The 27,517-nt window shown below is 39.5% G+C and overlaps 1 protein-coding gene across 8 annotated transcripts in view; it reads right to left on the minus strand.

The window, feature by feature from the left end:
* The window catches only part of NSD3 (nuclear receptor binding SET domain protein 3), a 115,325-nt gene that overhangs the window by 51,582 nt on the left and 36,226 nt on the right, over positions 1-27,517 (minus strand). For all 8 annotated transcript variants that reach the window (XM_033231133.1, XM_033231125.1, XM_033231120.1 and 5 more), the window contains exons 2-7: positions 25,866-26,584; positions 16,709-16,780; positions 16,002-16,164; positions 9,800-9,954; positions 7,760-8,275; positions 4,805-4,931 (exon numbers count right to left, since the gene is read on the minus strand). In XM_033231133.1, the coding sequence (XP_033087024.1) occupies positions 4,805-4,931; positions 7,760-8,275; positions 9,800-9,954; positions 16,002-16,164; positions 16,709-16,780; positions 25,866-26,540 (1,708 nt within the window). In that variant the 5' untranslated portion in view covers positions 26,541-26,584. The remainder of the gene's footprint in view (positions 1-4,804; positions 4,932-7,759; positions 8,276-9,799; positions 9,955-16,001; positions 16,165-16,708; positions 16,781-25,865; positions 26,585-27,517) is intronic.

Here is a 27,517-nt window from a genome sequence, read left to right on the forward strand (position 1 = left end):
TGAGGCAGGCAGATCATGAGGTCAGGAGATTGAGACCATCCTGACTAACACGGTGAAACCCTGTCTCTACTAAAAATACAAAAAATTAGCCAGGCGTGGTGGCGGTTGCCTGTAATCCCAGCTACTCGGAAGGCTGAAGCAGGAGAATGGTGTGAACCCAGAGGGGGAGCTTGCGGTGAGATGAGATCGCGCCACTGCACTCCAGCCTGGGCGACAGAGTGAGACTCTGTCTCAAAAAAAAAAAAAAAAAAATCTTTACTTGTGTTGAGGGTAATATAATCACACCATGAAGAGCAGAAGATATTTGATTTACTGTCTTAGAGAGGATAAAGCAACATGATTTCTTAAAATGATTCTGAAAGTTACCCAAGGAACATATAAATTTAAAACCACTGAAGAGTATTATATTCATATTCTAAGAAACAGGAGGTGAGCATTTCTGGGTTTGGAAAATAGCTTTGAAAACTAGTGTGAATACAAGTACAATTCTTCAAACGACAAAAATGTGACAGTGCCAAATATTTTATATATCCCTGAAATTTACTAAGAAAAGGCTCAATAATTTCCTTAAGCAGCTAACACCAGCTGAGATGATGCAATTGGTTTATGAAGGGTGAACAAGTCTCTATTTTGACTTTTCAACTACTGAAGTTATTTTCACAAAAAGCAAAATGGTCACTTAAAAAGACAAAGTAGGCCGGGCACGGTGGCTCAAGCCTGTAATCCCAGCACTTTGGGAGGCCGAGACGGGCGGATCACAAGGTCAGGAGATCGAGACCATCCTGGCTAACCTGGTGAAACTCCGTCTCAACTAAAAATTACAAAAAACTAGCTGGGCGAGGTGGCGGGCGCCTGTAGTCCCAGCTACTTGGAGGCTGAGGCAGGAGAATGGCGTGAACCTGAAGGGCGGAGCTTGCAGTGAGCAGAGATCTGGCCACTGCACTCCAGTTTGGGCGACACAGCGAGACTCCGTCTCAAAAAAAAAAAAAAAAAAAAAAAAAAAAAAAAAAAAGACAAAGTATGCTTATCAACCATGGCTGCTAACCAAACTTCAACCAAGCTCAAAGCTTTAGAGCACCAGTCCCTAAATTCAGTTTTCTTTTCTTTTTCTTTTTTTTGAGACGGAGTCTCTCCCTGTCACCTAGGCTGGAGTGCAGTGATGCAATCTCAGCTCACCGCAACCTCCACCTCCAGGGTTCAAGTGCTTCTCCTGCCTCAGCCTCCCGAATAGCTGGGATTACAGGCGTGCACCACCATGCCCAGCTATTTTTTTTCTTTTTTTGTACCTTTGTAGAGATGAGGTTTCACCATGTTGGCCAGGCTGGTCTCGAACTCCTGACCTTGTGATCCGCCTGCCTCAGCCTCCCAAAGTGCTGGGATTACAGGTGTGAGCCACCATGCCCAGCCCTAAATTAAGTTTTCAATCTTAATTTCCAACCTAAATTCTATGTGCCTGCTTAAGCAAAAAGCAATATTGCCTTTTTCCAGATACAAAGAAGCATAACCTTCCGCTTAGAAAAAAAGGAAATATTCATAGCAGAAATTAAATCTTACAATGAAAAGACTACATAAAAAGAAAATGTTCAGGCTGGGCACAGCGACTCATGTCTGTAATCCCAACACTTCAGGAGGGCAAGATAGGAGGATCGTTTGAGCCCAGGAGTTCGAGACCAGCCTGGGGAACAAGGTGTCTGAGACCCCCCCATCTCTACAAAAAATAAAAATAAAATAAATTAGCCAAGCATGGTGGCAGGCACCAGTAGTCTTAGCTACTCCAGGAGGCTGAGGTAGGAGGATCACTGGAACCCAGGAGTTTAAGGTTACAGTGAGCTATGATCATACCACTGTACTCCAACTTGGGTGCAAGATCCTGTCTCAAAAAAAAAAAAAAAAAAAAGTTCAGTAACTGAGAGGAAGAAGAAAAACAAGCTCCATCCTAAATAAAAGCATAATATTTGAGTTAAGATCAGTCTAATATAGGAAGAATTTACTTTTTCCTTAGGAAACTGATTTCACATAAAGATCCTCCTATTCCAGATATCCCATTTAAATTCAGACAAATTACTAATCATTTAGTGTAAAGAGGTAACAAAACTGACATACCTAATTATGGAAAGTGGAGGGCAAAAGATTCTTTTAATATTCAAAGAAGGGAACATTCTCAATTATGGCTAATGTGAAATCTTCTAAGTCCATGTACCAATTCCTTTGACATTGTAAGTTCATCTTTTTATAAAGTATTTTGAAATGACACAAGTTGCAAATGTAGTACTGGACTTTGCTATTCACTCCCTCCTTTCTTTAACTCAACTTTCCTTCCCAATTCCATATTTAAAAAGGCTGTTTAAAATGCCCCATCCAGCATGTGCCCCATCTCCACTGGCATTACCTCTTCCTGTCCTGCAGCTTCCATTATTTTCTTTTTATCGAAAGCTATCCCAAGTACTTTTGTGAACAATGATTGTTTTTACTTTGCTATTTTAATAATTAGAATTTTATTTAAATTTCCCTTATAAAAATATTTACACTTTATGCCACTCAATCACAGGTTTGCTGAGTTACTATTGATTCAAGATTACCACTTCAGATCTTAAGACTTTGATCCATCCAGAAAATTACTTGGTCACTGTGATACTGTGATATGATAAGAAATATATATTTGATCACTACCCCTGGTTCCTGGCACAGAGCTCCTAATCCCTTGGAATTTCCTGCATAATACAAGTGTTTTTTGTTCTACAGAGGCAACTCTTGGTGGGTTCCTAGTTGGGGTCTGGTCACTAGAAAAACCAAGCTATGATTAGATGCTTTAAGTTCCACTCCCCATCTTCTGCGAAGGGGAGTGGGGTTGAAGACTGAGTTAATTGATCATGCCTACATGATAAAGCCTCCATAAAAATCCCTGAGCTACAGGGTTTGGAGAAATTCCAGGTTGCTGAACACACGAAGGTGCCTGTAGGGTGGCATGGGCAGAGAGGGCATGAAGCTCTACAGCCCTTTCCATATACCTTACCCTGTGCATCTCTTCCATCTGGCTATTCATCTGTATCCTTTGCCATATTCTTTAACATGAACCAGTAAATGTAAGGAAAGGGCTTGTCTGAATTCTGTGAGCTGCTCTAGCAAATGACTAAACCCAAGGAGGGGGTCATGAGAACCTCCAGTTTATAGCTGGTCAGTCAGAAGTTCTGAAGCCCCAGACTTGCAACTGACATCTGAAGTCAGGGCAGTCTTAGAGAGCTGAGCCCTTACCCTGAAGGATTGGACTCTAACACCAGGGAAACAGTGTGAGAATCAAATTGAATCACAGGATACCCAGCTGGTCAGTGTGGGAAAAAAAACAAACAAACTCATATATGGGTCTGTAAATATGTTCAGAAAATAGTTTATCTTTTTTTTTCCTACTATAGTCGCTTCTTAGAGTCAAAACAAATTTTTAAAGAACAAAATGAAACAAACTCCTTTCTCCTAAACTAAGATTCCAAATGAACAAGCTAGTTAATACTTAACTCTTTTCCTCATGGCTATATGAAGCAAGCAGTATTACATAAATACTAGTAATGTAATACTTTTACATAAACCAAACCCACCAGACATTCAATTAAAATTCTAAAATCCTTAGTAAATTAGTCTAAAAAAAAATTATGTTGGCTGGGTGCAATGGCTCAGGCCTATAATCCCAGCACACTGGGAGGCCGAGGCGGATAGATCACTTGAGTCCAGGAGTTCAAGACCAGGCTGGGCAACATGGCAACAAATACAAAAACTTAGCCAGGTATGGTGATGCACGCCTGTGGTCTCAGCTACCTGGGAGGCTGAGGTGAAAGGATCACCTGAGCCTGGGAGGTTGAGGCTACAGTGAGCCATGATAGTACCATTGTACTCCACTCTGTATGACAGAGTGAGACCCTGTCTCACACACACACACACACACACACACAAAAGGCCAGATGCAGTGGCTCATGCCTATAATCCCAGCACTTTGGGAGGCCGAGGCAGGTGGATCAGAAGGTCAGGAGTTGGAGACTAGCCTGGCCAATATGGTGAAACTCTGTCTCTACTAAAAATACAAAAAGTAGCTAGGTGTGTTGGCGTTCCCCTGTAATCCCAGCTACTCAGGAGGCTGAGGCAGGAGAATCGCTTGAACCTCGGAGGCGGAGGTTGCAGTGAACCAAGATTGAGCCACTGCACTCCAGCATGGGTGGCAGAGTGAGACTCTGTCTCAAAAAAAAAAAAAGTTAAACATTCCAAAGGCACAATCTTACTGAATACAGCTTCTCCTTTAAGCAAGAATAACATGGCTTGATTTTCAATTCATGGTATCTGCTAATCAGAAAACAGGTTACATTAGGACAATTAGGCTCTAAGCCCCTCAGCTACTAGTATCTAGCACACCTAGGAATAATGACAAGAGCTTTGGCATCTGCCAGTTTGTTTCCAACAGGGGTAAAGAAGGAAATGGTATGTGTGTGCTAATGGAGCAGGAAAAGTAAGCTGTTATGCAAAGAGAGATAATCAATGGTGTATTTACTCAGATAGATATAGATTTTTATAGCTATACACTTTTAATTATAGAATCATATTATTTTAATTCTTGTACAAAAAATAACTTGCTATGAATAAAGTTCTCTAGCCTCTAACCCATTCTTTCCTATTAAAGTAACCGCTTTTATAATTTGATTTTTAAATATAATTTACTTTTGATAACTAAGAGTTTCTTAGGAACACAGCTACCATATTATAGCAGAACAGAACAAGGATTTCTCAAAATGGACCTCTATATATACTCTTCACTCATACCAACCTGTAGAACCAGATGTTGCTTCAGGAGATGATATACTCTGCGCTGGCTTTTCATTTCTCTGGTTTGGTGTAGAAATTATAAGCCTGTCTTGCCCCCTGACACTTATTTCTGTTTTGTTACCAATTCCCTTTAAAATAAGGCAAAAGAAAAAACAACAAAACAGGTGATTACCAGGCAAGTGGCATCATGGGCTTATAAAGATGGCTTCAAATGATCATAATTTACTTAAATTTTATATGGTCTTTGATTGCAATTAAGCTATCTTAGCCTTTATCAGAACAATTTGATTAAGTGATCAAGACACTTTTTTTTTTTAATAAAAAAAAAATTTTTTTTTTGAAATGAAGTCTCCCTCTGTGGCCTAGGCTAGAGTACAGTGGTGTGATCTTGGCTCACTGCAACCTCCACCACCTGGCTTCAAGTGATTCTCCTGTCTCAGTCTCCCTGAGTAGCTGGGACTACAGGTGCGTGCCACCATGCCCTGCTAATTTTTTTTGTATTTTTAGTAGAGATGAGGTTTCACCAAGTTGGCCAGGCTGGTCTCGAACTCTTGACCTCAGGTGATCTGCCTGCCTTGGCCTCCCAAAGTGCTGGGATTACAGGCGTGAGCCACCGCAACCGGCCAAAAAAGAATTTTTTTAAGATGGAGTCTGGCTCCGTCACCTGGGCTGGAGTGTAGTGGCGAGATCTTGGCTCACTGTAACCTCTGCCTCCCAGGTTCAAGTAATTCTCCTGCCTCAGCCTTTCGAGTAGCTGGGACCACAGGCGCGTGCTACCATGCCCAGCTAATTCCAAGATACATTTTTTTTTTTTTTTTTGAGACGGAGTCTCGCTCTGTCGCCCGGGCTGGAGTGCAGTGGCTGGATCTCAGATCACTGCAAGCTCCGCCTCCCGGGTTTACGCCATTCTCCTGCCTCAGCCTCCGGAGTAGCTGGGACTACAGGCGCCCGCCACTTCGCCCGGCTAGTTTTTTGTATTTTGTAGTAAAGACAGGGTTTCACCGTGTTAGCCAGGATGGTCTCGATCTCCTGACCTCGTGATCCACCCGTCTCGGCCTCCCAAAGTGCTGGGATTACAGGCTTGAGCTACCGCGCCCGGCCCAAGATACATTTTTAAATGCACAATAAGATCACATGAGGTAGAATATTTGTCTAAGTCTAAGTGATAAATATCACTAAAAAATATACCTGTATCACTCAATTTTCTATCAAAACAAAATATTTTCTGCTCTTTATACATATCACAATAAGAGAACTCTAGTCATTTTCATTTGGTAAAGTGCTCTATTACACAGAAAACAATGCCAATATGTCTTAAGAGACAAGAATATCCCTAGATACAGAAATATGTCACTCATGGTGACCAAAACGTGACCCAATAAGTAACCTGAAGCAGAAAGAAGGCAGGTATAATTAACTTAGGTGTCATTTTAGGTATTTTTAATGCAATGGAATAGAAGTAAATAAGTGATTTATAAATATATATGTATTTTTTTGGCCAGGCACTGTGACTCCTGCCTGTAATCTCAACACTTTGGGAGACTGAGGCATGACAACAGCTTGAGGCCAGGAGTTCAAGACCAGCCTGGGCACCATAGTGAGACCCTGTCTCTACAAAAAAATTATTAAAAGGTCCGGCACAGTGGCTCATGGCTGTAATCTCAGTGCTTTGGGAGGCCAAGGCAGAAGATCCCTTGGGGCTGCAGAGAGCTATGATCGACCACTGCACTCCAGCCTGGGCCACAGAGCGAGACCTCATCTTTTAAAAAGGAAAAAAATAAACATAAATATATACATGCATGTATTTTTAGAGCCTTCATTTTGAAAAGATCAGTTTCATCTTGAATTTCCTTTAAATAGCATTCTTTCGGGTGGTGGTGACAAAGTTTGACTTGTACATTCAGAAGCAGTAAAACTAGCTCCAAGAATAAAGCCAATTTGTACTCAAAAAAGATGCAACATACTCATTTGCCATTTGAAAGATGAAAAATATACATTTGCTCTCAAGAGAACCAAGTGGGGACTGCAATTCAAGTTTTTCCAGGTGGCTTGGCCCTTAACTGAAGTCAGTTGAACCTATGGGCAGACCAGGTTAAAAGAGCACCCTTAACATTTCTCTAGGAAGATGCATTACTAATTAAGCATACCTGTGTTTAACTAATTAATCTGCATATGACTATATTAGGAAAAAATAAGCATAGAATTCTTTAATACACATGAATGAAATACAACTAAATCAAAATCACAAACTCAACACAGTGGTATGGGATGGGATGGTAGTGAAGAGGTATATGGAATAAATACCACCAATATTATGGAAGAGTTTTAAAGTCTTCAGGCTAAAGTATAAGTGCCCTAAATGGAGGCCCAGGACAAACTGATGAAGGCACACAGTTTGCAGAGGCTGTTTTTACCCCGTTACCCAAGTTATTGCCACAGCTAATTGTTACAGAACGAACACAGTTCTGGGATTTCTCTGAAAGGCAGTTAGATATCCCAAGCCAATAAGAATCTAACAAAATTGCTGGTGGAACCAAACAGGTCAGCAGGTACAATTATTACAGTGGCTTTTATAACAATGGTTAATTCATATAATTGACAAAAATGATTTTCATAAGCAGCACACTTTGCAACTAAGAAAAGCTAACTACACAAACTAGAAACAGGCAAAGTGCCCAGTTTTTTTCCATGACTTTAGGGAACTAAGCTCAATTTTGGCTGCACAGCTCAAGACTAATCTACTACAGATGGGAATATCACAAAAGAAGGGGGAAAAAAGAAGAAAAACATAGACTTTTTGCCTGTCTTTTTTGCCCACAGAGTACAATGACTGTATATTTCAAATTCAGTGGGTAGAAAGGGTATTTAAATTATGCCAAGGTCATTGTTTAAAATGCCAAGGTTGACCACTTTTAAAATACCATCCCCCAAAAAACTCCACGAAAAAAGGAGGTACCTTTGTTGAATAAACAAATTGATCGATAAATTTCCCATCCCCTGTAGCATTCTGAAGAGCAAACACTTGTTCAATTTTCACAACTGGAGACATGTTACACTTCTGCAAATCCAGGCTCCCTTTGTGCATCGTAATGGAAGCTGGTAAGGATTTCCTTGCTGCCGCAGTTTTCCAGGCTATTTTAACAGGAGGTGGCTCTTCCTCTTCCGCACTTGTGTGCCGCCTCTGGCTGTGTCTCCGAATTTCAGTACTTGAGAGTGAGGAGGCCACCTCTCCTGCACTGGTCTGTTCTGGCTGAGTATTCAGCACAGATCTTGGTCGTCGGGTTTTTTTAACTTCGGTTTTGGAGGCAACATTCTTTTTTGCTTGGGATAAAGCCTCTTCAGGCTGTTTATCAATATAGATAAAAGTATACTGTTCTATCCTTTCTTCTCGAGTCATTTTCAATGCTTTCTCTGCATGGGCAATACCAATATCCCACTGAGCACGTTCTCTCTGAGGTCGGGGTTTCCGAATCTTTAAAAAAGATAGAGATTATCAGACATGCTTTACTCTAATAGGTACATTAAAATTGACATGTATTTCCCATGTGATCCTGTTATCTTTTCAGGTCTACATAAATATCTTCAGGTTCTTTGGTCAAACAAGTGGAATATTCTATCTCCATAATTCTGATAAATAGATATTAGATAACATGAGGATCGCCTCTCTTTTATATCCTTCCTTTGCTGATCACTCTGCTGGACAAGGCCCCCAGGAGGGAGACATCCTTCTCCTTTCATATACATAAAAAGCTAGTGATAATGAGAGAAAAGAGAACAATGATGACAGAAATGATTATTATCATTAAAAATGATGCCCTGAAACTCCCAATTCTCTCCCATATCTAGGGCAGAGGGTAAGTCAGGGGTGCTACAGAGATCACAACAAAGCTACTGGCAGAGTTTGAACCACAATGCATGCAGGGACAGAATGAAGTGAAAGGACAGAGCCCCAAGGAACAAATGAAAGTTAATAAGACAAAGGAGAACAGGCATGGATAAGAAAAAAGGTAGACCTGGAATTACAGTTTCCATAGGTCTCTAGATCCAGGGTTGATCAGAAGACTTCGGATTGGCAAGAGGGGTAAAAATACTTTGAATAAAGATGTGTGAGATGGCCAAAGCAATTAGGAATTATCCAGGTGGCTAGACTGATGTAGCCAGAAATTAGTTAATAAAACTATGAGATAGTATATGTCAAATACTGATCTATAAATCTGTAAAATGTAAGTCTCATAAAATTAATCAAAATTCTGTTATAAAATTTAGTTTTTCAAGTGTAAAAAATGACAAATTTCTGAATCATAAGAGACCCACACTAAAATTAGTTGAGTTTAAAATTTTAACCAGATTACCAAGAGTTCATGTCAAAATTCTAAAATCTCCACCACCACATCAAATATATTTCCTGATTCCATCACTTGTGTGATCTTGGTTGAACCAATTACATAAGCTTTCTGAGCCTCAATTTCTTCATCTGTAAAAAGGGGAATAATGGTATCTACCTCATATAGGTTGTTATGAATAATAAGTGAGTTAATATATGTAAAATGCTTAAAACCATACCTGTTTCACAACAGGCACTCATTAAATATTTTTAAAACTTTACTTTCATAAAACAATTTTGTTAAATAAGAATGAAAAGAAATTACGGAAACATGCTGAAAATAGAAAAAAGTAAAAATCCCTGGCAAAATCCACATTTCACTAGTATCTGGTATATCTTAAGCACATTAATGAAACTCATGATAGAATCCAATATTGTATTAAGCAGGCAGCTAAAGTTTTTAACAGTACTATACATTGTTTATATGACATATAAAACTCATTGGTGTACTTACAAACTTACTAGTAATTTGCCATTATGATTAAAACTGAGCTGAAACGGGTTTAAAAAAAGGATTCTAATAATTGTCTGAATTCAACTATGAAAAATTCTTCTAAGTTATTAAGCTCTTTAAAAACCATACTAGGTAAATAATATTAACACGTTAGTTACCTTTTGTTTCTCAGAGTGATTGCTGGCTTGTTTGGTTGCCTCAGCCAGTAATTCTTCATACTGTTTATGACCTTTATACTCCCGTACCCGTTTTTCATGAACCCATGCCCTCTCTGGCTGGTTGCTAAAAAACTGGACATGATATTCTCGGGCACCTGTAAGTAAAAATTCTTATTAACCATTTCAGAACATAAGCATTCACATCTACTTTGCCAAAAATGGGAATCTAACCCAGGTTCCTCAGTATTACTCCCATTAAAACTCGTATGTTTGGATTGTCCAAAGATACGTTCCAATACCCACCAGTTACAGAACTAATAGCTACTGTAAAAATCACCACAAATAATTGATCGCACCACTGCATTCCAGCCTAGGTGACAGAGCAAGACTCTGTCTCAAAAAAAAAAAAAATTCTTTTCATTAACTTTTTAACAAAATAGTCATTTTTCATAAACATATAATTAATGATAGTATGTAAGGGGTTCTTGTTTTTAGAGACATGGTCTCACTCTGTGGCCCAGGCTGGACTGCAGTGGCATGATCCTAGCTCACGGCAGCCTCAAACTCCTGGGCTCAGGCAATCCTGTGCCTTAGCCTCTTGAGCAGGTAAGACTACAGGCATATGTCACCATGCTCAGTTAATTAATAAATTTTTTTGTTGCTTTTTTTTTGCAGAGATGGGAGTCTTACTATGTGGCTCAGGCTGGTCTCAAATGCTTGGCCTGAAGTGATCCTCCTGCCTTAGCCTCCCAAAGTGCTGAGATTACAGGCATGAGCCACTGGCCCCAGCCTATGATAGGTTCTTATTTTTAAATAAATTAATAAATATTTTGAAATGTTCTCAGCTTTAATTTTTTTCCTTCTTTTTTTTTGAAACTGAGACGGGGTCCTGCTATGTTGCCCAGGCTGGTCTTGAACTCCTGGGCTCAAGCAATCCTCTCACCTCAGCCTCCCAAAGTGTTAGAATTACAGGCGTGAGCCACTATGCCTGCATCTCAGCTTTAATTTCTAAATTTAAATAACATTAGATATAACCCACATAAACAAAAGTCTTTTTGAGTCCTCAAATTTTAGGAGTAAAAGGGGTCCTGGGACTACAACACCTGAGAACTGCTGACTAGGGGCAATGCTACTCTGAAATTGGTTTGACAAGCCAGTCTGTGACAAAGTAAGTACAGAAGTTGAGTAAGCATTGAGAAGCTCTGACAGCAATTTGACATTGTTATGATATCTAGACACATGATCAAGAATCTTGCACTAGGTGTTTTTTTCAGGAGAAGGGCATTCTTTTTTCTTAAATAATTAAGTTTGGTTGTATTTTACAGAGGTATTAGTTCATAGTAGATTAGACATTTGAAAAAAGTAAATAAAAACTCATCTTTTGCCAAAAATGTCTGAAAAATACTGTTCTAGAGAAAAAGTATTACATCAATGGAGAAAAGCAGGAACTGATCTTTTCAGAGAACCCAAAGTAATTAGGAAGAGAAACGCAAGAGTGGACTCAGACTTCCACATCATCTCATCTGAGAATAAAGACCCAAGCACAAATCCAATGATAATTAATCAAAGAAGATAATAATTAATCAAAGAAGATTTATCTAAAATCCAAAATATTTTTTGGGGGAAAAATAGAAATATAACCTAAACTAATTAGTGAATTTCAAGGACAGGGTGGTGGGTAGAGCTATTCAGATTTAAAAAACATAGTACATAAAGTTTCTAAACATCAGAGTTATTTCTTCAGATATAAACAGATAATCCCAAAGGACTTAACATAAAAACTGAAATTTATAGATAACACAATTTCATTTTAATCTGTATTTTCAACTTCTTCACCCATTAAATCATTTACTAGAGGGGAAACAAGACAAACATTTTGCCTATTTGTTAGCACTTTGTTTCCTGATACCTGGCAAACTATGAAATAAGACTGAAATAAGAAGCTACAGACCTGAAAAGTCAAGAAACAAGCACATCTGTCTCTGACTGAAGAGTTAAATTTTTAATGAGACCTAAGTAATAAAATACAACTTAAAATAGAATTGTGATCCGAACATCTTTCAGCATGCTCTTACAAATAGTTATTACATCTTTATGTGTGAAAAACTGTTACATACATTTTCCAATGCTAAGAATCTGACTAATATAAATACTGACTAATAACAATATGGAAACCAGTGATTATTATATATGATTAAGATAAATTTTACAAAGTTGCTTAGATAGAAAGTAACACAGGAGATTCACTCATTTCTCTGAGTATCTCCCATGTATACATGCAGTATATGTGCTATTAAAAAAAATAATGAGCAGCATAAAATGCTTAATAGGCATCACGAGTGGAACATAATTAACAAAATTTTTAGGCTGTATTTTTTGGTTTTCAGAAAAACTGTCAGAAAACTACTGCATTTAAAACTATACTATATACTGCATTTAAAACTATAGCCATAAATGGAATATTATTTGGCAATAAAAAGGAATAAAGCACTGATACCATGCTGAAACATAGATGAATCTCAAAAACATTATGGTAAGTGAATGAAGCCAGAAGAACAGGTAAGTCTACAGAGACAGAAAGTAGTTACTGGCTTCTTAGCGGGTGGAAATGAGGGTGATTGCTAATGGACACAGGATTTTTTGGGGTTAATGAACATGTTCTAAAATAGACTGTGGTGACAGTTGCACAACTCTGTGAATGTACAGATTTTTTTTTTTTTTTTTTTTTTTTTTTTTTATAGACGGAGTCTTGCTCTGTCGCCCAGGCTGGAGTACAGTGGCCGGATCTCAGCTCACTGCAAGCTCCGCCTCCCGGGTTTACGCCATTCTCCTGCCTCAGCCTCCCGAGTAGCTGGGACTACAGGCGCCCGCCACCTCGCCCGGCTAGTTTTTTTTGTATTTTTTAGTAGAGACGGGGTTTCACCGTGTTAGCCAGGATGGTCTCGATCTCCTGACCTCGTGATCCGCCCGTCTCGGCCTCCCAAAGTGCTGGGATTACAGGCTTGAGCCACCGCGCCCGGCCGAATGTACAGATTTTTAAATCAATGAATTACACATTTTAAAAGGGTGAATTCGCCAGGCACAGTGGCTAACGCCTTTAATTCCAGCACTTTGGGAGACCAAGGTGAGCAGATCACAAGGTCAGGAGTTTGAGACCAGCCTGGCCAACACAGTGAAACCCTGTCTCTACTAAAAATACCAAAAAAAAAAAAAAAAAAAATTAGCTGGGCGTAGTGGTGGGTGCCTGTAATCCCAGCTACTGGGGAGGCTGAGGCAGAAGAATCACTTGAACCCGGGAGGCAGAGGTTGCAGTGAGCTGAGATTGTGCCACTGCACTACAGCCTGGGCAACAATCCATCTCAAAAAATAAAAAGAAAAGGTGAATTTTATGATATGAGAATTACATTTCAATAAAGCTTTTTTAAACTACTATAAAAAAATAGAACAATTTAAATTTTTGTTAAAATATATGCATTTTTTAACCTAAAATTTCAGATTTCTGGTAATAATATAAACAAAATCTGTTTTTCCAGCACTAAAGTAGGAAACTGCCTGGGGGGTAGCAGGCTAGATTAATTTTTTTTTTTTTTTTTTTTTGAGACCAAGTCTCACTCTGTCACCCAGACTGGAGTGCAGTGGTGGATCTCAGCTCACTGCAAACACAACCTCCGCCTTCTGGGTTCAAGTGATTCTCTTGTCTCAGTCACCTGAGTAGCTGGGATTAGAGGCGTCAGAACCCCCAGCTAATTTTTTTATTTTCAGTAGAGATGGGGTTTCACCATATTGGCCAGGCTGGTATTGAACTCCTAACCTCAGGTGATCCACCCACCTCGGCCTCCCAAAGTGCTAGGATTACAGGCATGAGGCACCTTGCCTGGCCAAGATTAGGTTAATTAATAAAACTAAATGTAAATACTTCCTTTGAAATACAGATAGATGAAACATAAATTGTGCTTTCGTTTGTATCAAAAAGCTGAAATCTGCAAGTTTTCATAAAGTAATTGAATATGAAACTTTTTATATAATCTTAACAGTATGCTTTCCTTAGAGGAGAGAAGTGAAGATCCACAGTTCTGACATGATATAACTTCTTAGAGAGTTCTGGAGGCCCAGATGTGGACATGAATTGTTTTCTTTAAGAAAGCATGGTCTTCTTGGAAAATCCTTGTCTTTTCTTTTCCCACTCACATAACCACAGATCATTAGAGGGGTAGGGTACTTCAGAGACGACTAGTCCAATACCCTTCTTACATAAATTGAAGGAACTATAATAAGACTGCCTCCCCAACCTCTGTAAATGATGACTGGGTGAATTTAACTGCTTTCCCTGTAATATAAGGCAGTGTTTAGGAGGAGAGGTTGTGAAATTAAGATTTCTTTGAGATTCTGTTTACCTATTTAAAACATGGGATAATAATAGTACCTACTTCATTGTATTGCTGTGAGGATTGTATAAGAAAATATATAAGAACTACTGAACACAGGATCTTGCACTAAAGCAGACACTCAACAATGCTGGTTTTTCATTTCTGCCTCACTGACACAACCCCTCTCCGAACCTTTAATCAGTAGGTCACACTGACAAGACGAAAAATGGTCGAGCCAGATGGCCTTCTATACTGGGAGAGATTCTTGTTTATGCAGCACAAGAATCACAGATATGGCTGATCCTATCACAAATGTGCCTTGCCAGACATAAACAGATACTTTTTCCCCTCAGAAGAGTGAATAAGGACCAAGACAGATGGTTTAAAGTAAAAGAAAAAGAAACAGGTACAAACTTGTCACAGACAATGAGGAGCTCTACACACGACAAGAGTCAATTCACAAAGTTAACACCCAGAAGTAAGTTCCAGGCTTGAACCTTTCTTTGGCTACTAACCAAGTTCATTTCAAATGCTAGAATCTCTGCAATCTAATCCACATCATTCTTTGGTCAAATCCCAGAAAAGGAGTAGAGAAAAGTTAGAATTGTCTTTCTTAATTTTTATTAACATTCCTAAGGTAGGATTCTGTATTATATAGCCACCTTCAGGCTACATGTCATATTAAATTTACAAGGATGCCCCAGTAAATTTACAGATTCAAGAATGGAGTGTAGAGGAAAAAAAAGCATCCTGCAAAATCTGCCAGGATGAAAAGTACTTGTCTGGATAAAAAATTACTATCCATAGCAGTCAACGATGAAATAAAAATGTTCAAAGAAGGCTTGGCCCAAGTGCTTATTAAGCTCATATAAAACATCTGATCACTTGTCCATATGCTTTCTTTAGGAAATAAGAGGTCATATTTTCAGTCAGTTTAAGGTCTTTAAAAAAAGCAAGTGTAGGCCGGGCGCGGTGGCTCAAGCCTGTAATCCCAGCACTTTGGGAGGCCGAGACGGGCGGATCACGAGGTCAGGAGATCGAGACCATCCTGGCTAACACGGTGAAACCCCGTCTCTACTAAAATATACAAAAAACTAGCCGGGCGAGATGGCGGGCGCCTGTAGTCCCAGCTACTCGGGAGGCTGAGGCGAGAGAATGGCGTAAACCCGGGAGGCGGAGCTTGCAGTGAGCTGAGATCCGGCCACTGCACTCCAGCCTGGGCGACAGAGCGAGACTCCGTCTCAAAAAAAAAAAAAAAAAAAAAAAAAAGCAAGTGTAAGAAAATTATAAGCATATGTAGGGTGTCATAAGGCAAACAAGGACTGCATCAGCCATAGAAGCACTCTGCCATTTAAGATGACTATCAGTATTTCACTGGTTTTAAAAACTGATAAAGAGGCCGGGCACAGTGGCTCACATCTGTAATCCTACCATTCTGGGAGGCCGAGGCAGGTGAACCCCCTGAGGTCAAGAGTTCAAGACCATCCTGGTCAACATGGTGAAACCTCATCTGTATTAAAAATACAAAAATTAAGCAGGAATGGTGGTGGGTGCCTGTAATCCCAGCTACTTCCAGAGGTCGAGGCAGGAGAATCACTTGAACCCAGGAGGCGGAGGTTGCAATAAGCCGAGATTGCCCCATTGCACTCCAGCCTGGGCAACAGAGCAAAAACTCCGTTTCAAAAAAAAAAAAAAAAATCCACAAAACTGATACAGATAGGCACATTTTTGTATCAGATTATATATTATGTATATATTTTATATTTACATACAACATTTAAAAGTCACTTTCATTTCCAACCTTTTACTCAGCATCTGTTTATGCCATTTCTTACCTCTTGTGTTAATTTTGGTATGAACCTCAAGCTGGGGATCACTTGAAACCATACAAGGCCACCAAGGATAGGTTCCCACCTTGGACCACACAAGATCACCAACCTGAAACTTAACACCAGTGGACACTTCTGTTGTTGGAACAGAAGGTAGTATTGGCTGAACCTACAGGAAAGGGTCAAAAAACTTCATCAGAAATTCAAAAAAAGAAACTATGTATAAAGTACATTAAAAATGTTAACAATGTAATTTTATCTTCAATTATACTTTGATACAGGAAAGGGTTAAAAACAACAGAAATTCAAAAAAAGAAACTGTATAAAGTACATTAAAAGTGCTAACAATGTAAATTTATCTTCAATTATACTTTTCTCTGATATCTCCTATCTAAAACTAGCAAAAGGGAAGAAGGAAAAATATTAATAAGCCCCACCCCAAATACTGAAAATAGGATCGATGGTTTCTGTTGCCAAGTTATTAAAAAGGCATGTTAAGAATACACATGATCAATTTAAAAATAAACAGATCATAGTTCTGAAAAGGAAAATAATTCACTGAAAATATCCACCTCTCAAGCCAGCCCCAAGATTTATTTCAATATAATTTCTGAAATTAAAAAGTGTAGTACCAATATGTGTTGCAATTCAATCACTGTGTTTCACCTTCTTCCACCATATTTGGTTAGACAGTATTCAGTAAAACAACTTACTGGGGCTTCCTCTTTTAGTACTGGATCTTCCCTTGGTTTTTCTGATACAGTGTCAACCCTCTCATTTGGTCTCTAGGTGAAAAGGTATAGGTAAGTTGAATAAAATGGCATTAAATAAACAAACAAAAAAACAGTGACATACATAAAAAGAATCAAAGAAAACTAAAGAGAATAAAGGGCATTTATTAACTGAACAATGTAAGGAGTAAGAATACAACTTTTTCAGTACCTAATTCTGTCTCAACATTCATTTTCCATCCCATACCATAGCTTTATCTCCTTTTCCTTATTTTGTTACTTTTAAAACTTAATTTCTAGGCTGGGTGTGGTGGCTCACGCCTGTAATCCCAGCACTTTCGGAGGCTGAGGCGGGCAGATCACAAGGTCGGGAGTTCGAGACCAGCTTAGCCAGCATGGTGAAACCCCATCTCTACTAAAAATAAAAAAAATTAGCTGGGCATGGTGGTGCACGCCTGTAGTCCCAGCTACTTTGGAGACTGAGGCAGGTGAATCTGGAGGAGGAGCCTGCAGTGAGCCAAGATTGCACCACTGCACTCCAGCCTGGGCGACAGAGTAAGACTCCATCTCAAAAAAAAAAAAAAAAACTTAATTTCTAAATAAACTGGTAACTTTCTTTATAATGCTCAGATTCTAGAAAAAAATGGGTACTCTAAGATTACTAGTAAGATATAACTTGAAACTTTTCTGGAGAGCAATTTGGCTGTATATATGAAAAGCATTAAATTTTCAGACTCTGACCTTGCAAATCTACTTCTAAGAATGTATATTTGAAAAGCACTGAGAGATGTAAAAAATATGGATTAAGTATGAAGATATGCATACTATTGCTACTTATAAGAGCTAAGTATTACGCATAATCTAGATGGGCTGGGCCTGGTGGCTCACGCCTATAATCTTAGCACTTTGGGAGGCCGAGGTGGGCAGGTCACGAGGTCAAGAAATGAAGACCATCCTGGCCAAGATGGTGAAACCCTGTCTCTACTAAAAATACAAAAAATTAGCTGGGCATGGTGGTGTGTGCCTATAGTCCCAGCTACTTAGGAGGCTGAGGCAGGAGAATCGCTTGAACCTGAGAGACGGAAGCTGCAGTGAGCCAAGATCACGCCACTGCACTCCAGCCTGGTGACACAGTGAGACTCCATCTCAAAAAAAAAAAAAAAAAAAAAAAGAAATAATCTAGATGTCTAAACATCTAGAATAAATTATAGTATACCTAAGTAGAACATATTTTAAGACAACACTAATTACAATGCTATTTTAAAACAGCACATCACAAAGTAGTTTGAATAGTATGGTTCAAGTCTTAATTTTTTTATGTGCACAGAAGACTAAAAGGACAAAAAGGTTACCACCAGGTAATAAAATAAGTGATTTTTTTGGAGTGCTTATCTTTTTCTTTTTCTTTTTTTTTTTTTGAAACAGGGTCTTGCTTTGTCACCCAAGCTGGAGTGCAGTGGCGTGATCATGGCTTATTGCAGTCTCAACCTCCTGGGCTCAAGAAGTCCTCCTACCTCAGCCTCCTGAGTAGCTGGGACTACAGACATGTGTCATCACGCCCAGCTAATTTTTGTTGTTGTTGTTGCTGAAATGAGGTCTTGCTATTCCCCAGGCTGGTTTCAAACCCCCGGGCTCAAGTGATCCTCCTGCCTTGGCCTCCCAAAGTGCTGGGATTACAGGTGTGAGCCACTGTGTCTGGCTGGTACTTTTCTGTATTTGTCAAATTGTCTATACTAAACATTGTTACTTTTCTAATCATAAACCCCACAGGTATGTTATTTTAAAGTTTATGGCCGGGCGCGGTGGCTCATGCCTGTAATCCCAGCACTTTGGGAGGCCGAGACAGGTGGATCACGAGGTCAGGAGATCAAGACCATCCTGGCTAACACAGTGAAACCCCATTTCTACTTAAAAAAAAAAAAAAAAAAAAATTAGCCAGGCATGGTGGCAGGCGCCTATAGTCCCAGCTACTTGGGAGGCTGAGGCAGGAGAATGGCATGAACCCGAGAGGCGGAGCTTGCAGTAAGCCGAGATTGCGCCACTGCACTCCACCCTGAGGGATAGAGTGAAACTCCATCTCAAAAAAACAAAAAAAAGAAGTTTCTAAAACCCTTTGGGGAGGCAATTTGGAAGTAGCTATCAAAATTTAAGATATGTACACTCTTCAATCGAGCAATCACATTTTAGAAATTTATTCTACAGAAATATGCAAAACAAGAAAATCTAAGCAGAGGAATTCTGCTAATAGAAATCTAAGCAGAGCAGTATTATTTCATGTCAGTAATCTGCATGTCTACCAATATCTTCTAACTTTTTATTTAAAAATATGCAATCTATACATGCCTTGAAAATATTCGGTACAATGTAAACAAAATTGATACCAGTAATTATCTTTTGGAAATGACTTGAGGGAAATGGTGAAGGAAGATCTTCTATACCTTTTTATTATTTGTCTTTTCTGTAAAAACAAAAAAACAAATTACCTCTACAATGTAAAAGATTTTTAAAATATGTTACTTGTTAGAGAACAGAATTTAATTTAGATGGCTTAAAAAGAGGGTATACCCATTAAAGTAGGTCTTAACTCCACTAAAAGAATATGATTATTTCTAAAAGTTACTTAAAATTCTCATTCTATTATTTCAAAACATTTAAAGACACTGTTGTGAAAACAAAGTTTTATTAAATTTAAAAAAGTATAAAAAGGTTTTTGGTTTTTTGAGACAGAGTCTTGCTCTGCTGTTGCCTAGGATGGAGTGTGGTGGTGAGATCTCGGCTCACTGCAACCTCTGCCTCCCAGGTTCAAGTGGTTCTCCTCCCTCAGCCTCCTGAGAAGCTGGGAATACAGGCCCACGCCACCACACCCAGCTAATTTTTATATTTTTAGTAGAGACGATGTTTCGCCATGTTGGCCAGGCTGGTCTTGAACTCTTAACCTCAGGTGATCCACCTGCCTTGGACTCCCAAAGTGCTGGGATTACAGGTGTGAGCCACCGCACCCGGCCTAAAAAGGTTTTTAAGTTTTAGGAAAATGATATGTTCTATAAGACAGACTAATGTCCCCAAACCCAAGTATCAATCATTCACTTCACAGTGCCTACCATGTTTCAGGCCCAGTTCTAGAAGCTACATAGGCTATATATAATAGTGAAACAAACAGATGTGATTCTTGACCCCAAGGAGTTTACAGTTGGGCAGGAGAGACTGACATTAAAAAACAGAAACACAAACATCCAGCTAAAAAGTAAGTGCTATGGCTGGGCATGGTGTGGCTCACACCTGTCAGCACTTTAGGAGGCCAAGGTGGAAGGATCTCTTGAGGCCAAGAGTTCAAGACCAGCCTGGGCAACACAGTGAAACCCAGTACCTAAAAACAACAAATGCCTGTAGTCCCAGCTACTCTGGGGGGCTGAGGCAGGAGAATCGTTTATGCCCCAGAGTTCAAGGCTTCAATGGGCTATGACTGCACTCCAGCCTGGGTGATGCAGCAAAACCCCGTCTCTTAAAACAACAACAACAAACAAAAAAGTAAGTGCTAGGAAGAGAAAGAGAAATAATAGTGTGTAAGTGTATATGTATTTTCAGATATGAAGGTCAGGAAAAGCCTCTCTAAGAAAATAAATTACAATCTGCCAGGCGTGGTGGCTCACACCTGTAATCCCAGCACTTTGGGAGGCCGAGGCAGGTAAATCACTAGGTCAGGAGTTCCAGACCAGCCTCGCCAAGATGGTGAAACCCTGTCTCTACTAAAAATACAAAAATTAGCCAGGCACGGTGGCAGGCGCCTGTAGTCTCAGCTAGTCAGGAGGCTGAGGCAGGAGAATCGCTTGAATCTGGGAGGCAGAGATTGCAGTGAGCTGAGATCGTGCCACTGGACTCTAGCGTGGGCGACAGAGCGAGACTCCGTCTCAAGAAAACAAAAAAACAAAAAACAAGAAAAGAAAAGAAATTACAATCTAAGAATCAAAGGACAAAGAATTAGCTTAGTAAAACATGGAGGAAAGAACATTCCAGGAGGAAGGAGTAGCATGTGTGAGATATCTGAGGTTAAAAACGGTACCAGCTGTGCACAGTGGCTCACACCTATAATCCCAGCACTTTGAGAGGCTGAGGCAGGTGGATCATTTGAGCCCAGGAACTCAAGAACAGCTTGGGTAACATGGTGAGATCCCATCTCTACAAAAAAAGAGCCAGGCATAGTGATGTGTACCTATATAATCTCAGTCACTCAGGAGGCTAAGGTGGGAGGATTGCTTGAGCCCAGGAGTTTGAGGCTGTGTGAGCTATGATCATCTCACTGTACTCCAGCCTGGGTGACAGAGTGAAACCCTGTCTCCAGAAAAAAAGGACTTCCTTTCAAACCTTCTAATTCAAATGTATTATCTTTTTAAAAATTTTTTGATTTGTTCCAGATTATTGGTGTTTCCTTCACGCTGGTTTGAAGCGCCATCAAAATCACTTTCAAAGAATTAAAGTTTTTTACACAGTCATTTTAAAAGAAAGAAGTGGCTAGGGAGTGAAGGATGCTCAAGAGGATTTATTCTAAGCTTTCAAGACTATATAAATAAGAGAAGAAAAAGAAGTAAGGATGCTGCAGTAATAGAGAGGAAGTATCTATTATAAAATGTGCTAACGCATGAGCAAAACAGATATACCTGGTAGGCATTTAGAGACAGAGACAACTTTAAGATATTAAAATTAAGTCGGGACAGAAATACTCTCTTTGGGTACTAATTCCATTGCTTTGTCAGGAAGAGAAAGCATCAGAAAAAGATGACAGTGAGTTAGCTTTCCTTAATGTTCAATTCATCTTAGTTTTAAAAATTAGGATTTTGTGGGTATATACCACTTTTTTACATTTTTAATAGACTCCACATAAGAATACCTAAAAATTATGTTAAGAGTGGCTAAAATAAATTACATTATCCTAAATATTCCTTTAAAATTTTTAGCCTAGCACTTTTTTTTTTTTTCTGAGACAGACTCTTGCTCTGTTGCCAGGCTGGAGGGCAGTGGCACGATCTCAGCTCACTACAACCTCTGCCTCCCAGGTTCAAGCGATTCTCCTGCCTCAGCCTCCTGAGTATCTGGGATTACAGGCGCACGCCACTGTGCCCAGTTGTATTTTTAGTAGAGACGGGGTTTCACCATGTTGGCCAGGATGGTCTTGATCTCTTGACCTCATGATGCGCCCACCTAGGCCTCCCAAAGTGCTGGGATTATAGGCGTGAACCACCACGCCCAGCCTTTAGCCTAGTACTTTTATTAAAACCAAGGGATTCATTAAGATAAATATATTACAGGCCAGGTGCTGTGGCTCACACCTGTAATCCCAAAACTTTGGGAGGCCAAAGTGGGCAGATCACTTGAGGTCAGGAGTTCGAGACCAGCCTGGCCAACATGGCAAAACCTCATCTCTACTAAAAATACAAAAACTAGACAGGCGTGTGGCACACACCTGTAATCCCAGCTACTGAGGAGGCTAGGGCAGGAGAATCGCTTGAATCCTGGAGGCAGAGGTTGCAGTGAGCCGAGATTGCGCCACTGCACTCCACCCTGGGCCACAGGGCCACAGAGTGAGATTCCGTCTCAAAAATAAATAAATAAAATTAAATAAAAAATGTGTACCAAAAGAACATTTTGCATATAAAGATTTTCTAAGAATTTTAAGGCCTAATACTCTGAGGCTAGAGAGCCAAACCTGCTACCTTACTGTTCATGGGACTGATTCAGCTATTCCGCTTTTTATAAGTGGATATGGCAAACTAAGGGTTAATGAGACTCTGCCTTAGTGGGTTAGCCCACTGAAGTGCTGATAGGAGACCAGCGACTGTTTGAATAACAGGGCCTACACTCACATGCCTGAGGCATTCCACCTGCCAAGGAGGAAGACATGCAGAAACACAGCCACATGTTTCTGATTTGGTGGCAGGAAAAACAGCTCATGCAGATTTTTAAAATACACAATTTCAGTAGTGATCTCAGGTCTCCTGCTGCCTAGATGTTTGGACACATTTTCATTGTTCAGAAGATATACTTAGGCTGTTCCAAATAACAGCCACTCTTCAGAAGGCCAAACAGCTTAGAATTAGGGGGAAATACTTAAACATCAAGTACTAAGAAAAAAGTAGCAGGTGAAATCTTAAGGTGTTGTGTTTTTTCATTTGTTTGTGTTTGAGACAGAGTCTTATTCTGTCACCCAGTCTGGAGTGCAGTGGCACGATCTTGGCTCACTGCAACCTCCACCTCCCAGGTTCAAGCAATTCCTGTGCCTCGGCCTCCAGAGTAGCTGGGATTACAAGTACCCACTACCACGCCCGGATAATTTTTGAATATTTTTAGTAGAGATGGGGTTTCACCATGTTGGCCAGGCTGGTCTCAAACTTCTGACCTTAAGCGATCCACCCACCTCGGCCTCCCAAAGTGCTGGTATTACAGAGTGAGCCACCACGCCCGGAGTTAACATGGCACTCAACTATACGAGATTTTGTTTGCTCAAAAAAGAACCTATGAACCTATGAGTGGGCCTTTAAGGAACAACAACAACAAAGTAAAGTAAAAGAAAAAATCTATATAAAAGCAAATCCAGCTCCAGGAGATTTATATCAGACTTTTTCTCCAGGAATACAGTTTTCATTATGTCTCCCTGGGGCATCTGGGGGAGGGAAGCTGTCCAGTGAAGTCAGTGGACGCTTCTTTGGGCTTCCTTTTCACTTCTCAGTCCTCTACAATGCTAAACACCAAGGGCTGGGACCCTTATGGACAACCAGTAGGCATACGGTATTGACCATTAAAACAACTGTCCTGAAGGAAGCACTGTAGATGTTGTTCAAGTTAAGGAAATCTAGCTTAAAAACATATGCAGTTGTGAAACATTAATTTATACACATCTCTAGCTTAGCAAAAGCATGACATTAATGATAGGCAAGAGCCGTAGGGGCTCTGGCTTTGAAGGTCTGTGGTCAGAATGGAGTACAACTTCTACAGCTGCCCCTGTGTGTGATGCAATTCTAATTAATCAAAATTAAATTAACAAAAACTTACCTCTTTACTTCTTTGAAGGAAAGGAAGAGAGAAGGGGGAGAAGGAGAGAGAGAGGGAGAGAGGAGAGAGGGAGAGAAGAAGGGAGAGAAGGGAGGGATGGAAGAGGGAAGGCATGAGGGGGTAGGATGGAAAGAGGGAGGAATGGGGCAGAGAGGGGAGTGGGGAGAGGGAGGGAGAGGAAGAGGGAGAGAAGGAGACAGGGAGAGAGGGAGAGAGAGAGAGAGAGAGAGAGAGAGAGAACGAACAAGAAAAAAACCTGGATTTCCCCCCAAGACTCAACTTTCAGGCAATGCTCCTAGTAATATTCCAGGCAGTTCATGCCACTTTCTCCAGCTATACTTTTGGTCAAAATTGATATTCCTTTATCCCAAGCTATTGTAAGATCCTAAACATCAAATAGTAAATTTTGCTCATCATGATTCAATAAAAAGGAAAATGAACTAAAAACCTTAAATTAAAATCTAAACATCTGGGCCAGGTGCAGTGGCTCATGCCTGTAATCCCAGCACTTTGGGAGGCTGAGGCAGGCAGAACACCTGAGGTCAGGAGTTTGAGACCAGCCTAACCAACATGGAGAAACCCCATCTCTACTAAAAAAAAAAAAAAAATACAAAATTAGCTGGGTGTGGTGGCATGCCTGTAATCCCAACTACTTGGGAGGCTGAGGCAGGAGAATTGCTTGAACCCGGGAGGCGGAGGTTGTGGTGAGCAGAGATTGCGCCACTGCACTCCAGCATAGGTAACAAGAGTGAAACTCTGTCTCAGAATAAAATAAAACGAAATAAAATCTAAGCACTGTAATCCTGAGCTCTAATAGTTAACTGAAGGTTTAGGTGCTATAAAGAACTAGGTATAGCAGATATCTAACAAAGACAGAACTGGTTTTAGAATCTAATTGCAAAATGACTACTAGAAACATCACTGATGACTCTATCTCACTACCCAGTTTTATTGTCTTCACAGCATCTAAAGCTATCTGAATTTATGTACACACATATGCATGCATATACATATATATATATATTTTTTTTTTTTTCTGGCTCCCCTCACTAGAATATAAGCATCCTGAGAGCAGGCTTTTCATTTCTACTTTTTATTCATTGCAATACCTTTGATTCTTAGAGCATTGCCTAGCACACAGTAGGAGGAGTATTTCACCAACATTTGTTAATGAATAAATAAGAAAACTACAGAAAAATGAGAAAACATGTTGAAATGTCACACTGGGACTTGTGAGAGTCTAGAACCATTGTGACCTTTACTCCAGAAAAACATCACTTGTGAGTTGCATGAAGTAATAGAAGCCAGCTACCAAGGAAAAGATGAGTTGGTAAGAAGTAAACATTTCTTTGAACAGAAAATAAATTAACTTATTCAGGCATAACACATATAAAAGCAGATAGCTGTCACAAAAATAAATATAGTTTTCCCAAGTCAAAGTTTAGAAAACATTTGCAATTCATATTATGAACTCTTCATTTAAGCTAGAATTATTTTTTACATACTTATTATATTATTGCTAAGCAAATTCGCGCTGAAACCTCAGATATTAAAAAATTCAGCAGCATATATCTTAAGTTACCTATAAAGGATGATTTTTATAAAAACTCGCCTGAAGTTTTAATCAATATATATTAATACTAACTGATTTTAATAAACAGATTTCTATTATTTCAGGTTATTTTGTAGCAAACATTAGCAACGAGTGTTAAATCTAAGCTCTACTGGCAAAAGTTGGTCTAAAATAATGAAAACCCAATATAATTAACTATCTTATCTTTGCCTTTCCTCTTCATTTTCAAAAACCAACAGTCTATTGTAAGCAAATGAAAATAACCGAGGCCATTAGGACAAAGAAACATAAGCAGCAAGATTCGTTTTACATGTTTTTTAAAATATTTCTTAACTAACATCCATTCATAGATTCAACAAATACTCAGCATCTATTATAATATTCCAAATACTTTCCTAGTGATTAGAAAAAAGGAATTATCAGAAAGATTCATATTTAAAGAGATAAAAACCAAAAAGATCTCTTGAACTTCCAGTAAATGTGAAATAGAACAAAATTTTTCAAAAAGACTTTTCAACTCACATTTTGTTCCTCTGGTTCTAATTTGGGGATTTTGTGTGACTTGCGCTCTTCAGATCTCGATGAGTCATGCTTGTTGCTTTTTTTCCTCTTTTCTTTTCTGCTTTCATGCTTTGACTTCGTGTGCTCACTTGCCTGTACTTCATTTAAAAGGTCTCCACAAAGGGAAGACTCAAACAATTCCCTGCCATTCTGGATAGTTTTGGTTATTTTTAGTTTAATTTCAGGTGAGCCAGTCTTCTTTGGAATCACAGTTTGTGGTACCGAAGGAGGAGGTGGTGGCTGTGGAGGGGAAGGTTTTTCCAGAATTTCATGTGGTCTTGTGTTTGGAATTTCTGAATGGTAATAGTCAGTGGGGCTAAAGTTTCTAGCTGCACCAAAGCCATTGGCTGACCCATTAGGATACTGACTATATGACTGGTATTTGGTTTGAGTTTCATACACGCTGATTGATGATGGATACCCATTTGTGAGTGGAGGAAGATCTTCTGTTGTAGCTGGGTACTGAAAGCCTTGCTGCAAGGTAGCGTCATATGGTGTTTGGCCACCATCTTCAGCAATGTCACTGTTGTTATCAAAGGCATCCTCCTGACGGATGTTGGCGGAGTCAATGAGTTGAGGTGGTTGCTGAATTGTGTTTCCCATGATCCCTTGCATGAAAGAGAAAGAGAAATCCATTGTTCTGCTCCAGCATCCTTAACTTTCCCTTTCGTTCATCGGGCCTAAAATTATAAAAGAGGGGATTAGAAGGTGTTAATATTCTCATTGACTAGAGGCTAATCAACTGAAAAAGGATTAAATTAAAATGTTTTGAACTCAATTTTCATATCCAGATATGCATAGACACTAAACATTTCTAAAACAGATAACCAATATTCTGACACAGGGTAAATACCTTTTATCTTCAATGCTTATCTGTTTGAAACTCCTGATTACTTTCACAACAACTGTCGCAACAAGATTTTATCATTACTGCCAACACACGAAATAGTTTTGACATTCCTTTTTATCTCCCAAGTTAGAGATCATAAGTCTCAAGTTAAAACTGGTGTTTGCAAAATAAGCAGTGTCCTGACACATATCAATCTGCTTCCATAAGAGCTTCCTTTAACATCATTCATATTTTGTTCAGTGGTTGTTTTAATTACAAAAATAATAAAATGTTATTGCAATTTTTTTTTTTTTTGAGACAGAGTATCACTCTGTCACCCAGGCTTGAATGCAGTGGTGCAATCATGGCTCACTACAGCCTCAACCTCCCAGGCCCAGGTGATCCTCCCATCTCAGCCTCCCCAGTAGCTGGAACTCAGGCATGCATCACCACGCCCAGTTAATTTTTGTATTTTTTGTAGACAGGGTTTCACTATGTTGCCCAAGTTGGTCTTGAACTCTGGAGTCAAGCAATCCGCCTGCCTCAGCCTCCCAAAGTGCTAGGATTATAGGCGTCAGTCACCATGCCTGGCCTGTAAATATTTTAAACACCAAAGTGAAAAGGCCTGTTCCTCTCCCTACTTCATTATTCCCACTCTTCTGTGCCAAGACAACCACTATAAACACTTTGATGGGTATTCTTTCACATCTTTCTCTACATTTTTACATATAAAAATTTTAAAATAGGGCTTATTCTGTGACTTGCTTATTTAACTTAACAATAT

The sequence above is a fragment of the Trachypithecus francoisi genome, unplaced genomic scaffold (assembly GCF_009764315.1).
Source record: "Trachypithecus francoisi isolate TF-2019V2 unplaced genomic scaffold, Tfra_2.0 Contig01440, whole genome shotgun sequence".
In the NCBI taxonomy this organism is placed as follows: domain Eukaryota; kingdom Metazoa; phylum Chordata; class Mammalia; order Primates; family Cercopithecidae; genus Trachypithecus; species Trachypithecus francoisi.